Source organism: Alexandromys fortis, unplaced genomic scaffold (assembly GCF_014885135.2).
Source record: "Alexandromys fortis isolate MF-2015 unplaced genomic scaffold, M_Fortis_MF-2015_v1.1 scaffold_567, whole genome shotgun sequence".
Taxonomy (NCBI): domain Eukaryota; kingdom Metazoa; phylum Chordata; class Mammalia; order Rodentia; family Cricetidae; genus Alexandromys; species Alexandromys fortis.
In genome coordinates this window covers 46,516-48,800 of record NW_026068435.1, presented here as the reverse complement: position 1 = coordinate 48,800, position 2,285 = coordinate 46,516, and the positions used below count along the sequence as shown (strand labels likewise).

General features: G+C 44.1%; 1 protein-coding gene across 1 annotated transcript; it reads left to right on the top strand.

Annotated features, from left to right (window-relative positions):
* Positions 1-548: 548 nt before the first annotated feature.
* On the top strand, positions 549-1,938 carry LOC126495695 (melanoma-associated antigen B4-like). Its single transcript, XM_050133295.1, has one exon. The coding sequence runs from the start codon at positions 565-567 to the stop codon at positions 1,552-1,554; it is 990 nt and encodes a 329-aa protein (XP_049989252.1). The 5' UTR covers positions 549-564; the 3' UTR covers positions 1,555-1,938.
* The last annotated feature ends 347 nt before the right edge of the window (positions 1,939-2,285 follow it).

The window sequence follows — 2,285 nt, the reverse complement described above, 5'->3', positions numbered from 1 at the left end:
CTCTTTGTATTGTGTTTAAGTGAAATGAGATCCTCTGGCTGAAGGTACAGGAGAAAGGAGGGTTCTTGGTCCTGTATGGAGATAAAATGATAATTCTTAATGTTAAGTACCCAGAAAGACAAACGAGATAGCCCCACAGAGCTATTTAGTACTTCTTCCTTATAGGAGCAATGGGAGGAAAACCTTCCTGCATTTTTTCATCAATACTAGGGGGATTTGAGCGTTCAGTTGCTGAGCAGCATAGGAAAGAGCTTCTAGGACTTGTCAAAAGTAATGTGTGTGAACTGAGAAGACACTGCCAGCCCTAGCTATCACTAAGTCAGTGGAACTTGGCTGCTTGCACACTGGACAAACTATAGCTTCCTTCACTGTTTGCTTAGGCTAAGAAGAGTTCCTAGATTAGTGTTTGTATGTTTGTCTGACCTGTAGAGGCAGGTTGCTAAAAGCCAAAGTGCTATGATCCTCCTGAAAGTACTTATAGGATCTCATTATTCCTCCTCCAGGTCCCCAGAGTACTTGATTTCCAGCCCACACTCCTATCTGCTGATTCTAACCACAGCCATCATGCCCAGGGGACAAAAGAGTAAGGCCCGTGCTCGCGCGAAACGCCGCCAGGTCCAAGATGAGGTCCAGGGGTCCAATGATGCTCAAGCAAAGGCAGCAGAGAAAGAAGAGTCACCCTCCTCCTCTGCTTATGATCCTGGAGATGCGGTTGCAAGCACGTCTACTGCTAGCTTCCCTCCGAAGTCTAAGTCTCAGGGCAAGGCACCTACCATCACCGCTGGTAAAGGTGCGACCCGAGGAAGATCTGGTAAAGGTGCCAGGGGCCAAAGGGAGCAAAATCCTAGTTGCTCTGTGGTCTCACAGTCCACTGGGAGCCCCCAGAATGATCTTCTAACAAGGAAGACGGGAATGCTGATGCAGTACCTGCTTTGCAAGTACAAAATGAAGCAGCCAATGAATAAGGGAGAAATGCTGAAAATTATCAACAGACGATTCAAGGAGCACTTCCCCGAGATCCTCAAGAAAGCCTCTGAGCGCTTACAGCTTGTTTTTGGACTTGAAGTGAAGCAAATCAAGCCCAATAGTAGCTACTACACCCTTGTCAGTAAGTTAGACCCCAGCATTGGGACTCTGACCACTGGCTTGCCTTTTCCCCAGAATGGGCTTCTGATGCCTCTGCTGGGTGTGATCTTTCTAAAAGGCAACCGTGCCACTGAGAAAGAGATCTGGGATTTCCTGAATATTTTGGGAATCTTTGATGGGAAGGTGCACGTAATCTTTGGGGAGCCCCGGAATCTCATCACCAAAGATTTGGTTAAGGAAAAGTACCTGGAGTACCAGCAGGTAGCTAACAGTGATCCTCCATCCTATGAATTCCTTTGGGGTCCCCGGGCTCATGCTGAAACCACCAAGATGAATGTCCTGATGTTTTTGGCCAAGGTCAATGAGACCATTCCTCAGGCCTTCCCATCTCATTATGAAGAGGCTTTGAGAGATCAGGAAGAGAGAGCCCGAGCTCAAGCTGTAGGCAGGAGTGGCACTACTGACTAAGATAAGGCAGAGTAGAAAGTCACATCTAGTGACTCTTCTTGCTCCTAGAGAAATAAAAGGTAGATACAGCCTTAGGTTTGGAGCAGAGTTTCCCAACTTAAAAGTAATGAGAGGCTGATAGTTCATAATGTGTCTCTTCTTGTGCTTTGGTTATACATTAGTATTTTTCAAGTTCCCTTTTCTTGAAGCCCTTATTTAGATTCAGAGTCAATAGTTATAAATGACATAGGTCATAGTATTTTTTGCTGGAAGATTTAAGTGTAAGAACTTTGGTATTCTCTATTACATGTTAAAAACCCTTGAATCTTTAAGTTGAAGAGCAAGCAGCCGTGAATTTGTAATGGATATTTTCCTCAAATGTGTGAAAGAGTGTAATTTGTTTCGTAAAATAGAGGAAAACAAATCCAAATGTTTAAGCTGTCATTTTCCCTTATTCACTTTTGTTTCTATTCCACTTTTTGGTAAAGTTTGAAGAAATGTGCTTAGTTGTTAACTGAATAAAAATGCAAACAAGAGAGAAAATGTGTTCTTTGCTCAATAGATCATTTTCCTCTTTGGAAGACTGCTAGTGTTACACCTAGCCCATAATGTGCCATGAGGAAGGAGAGGGATGGCACTTTGGGGTTCCAAAGATTTTATTTATTCACCACATAAACAGATAACTGATCCGCCAGGGATGCAGGACAAGGACTTGGGAGCGGGAGCTTTTATTTCTCCTGACAGCCCTGAGC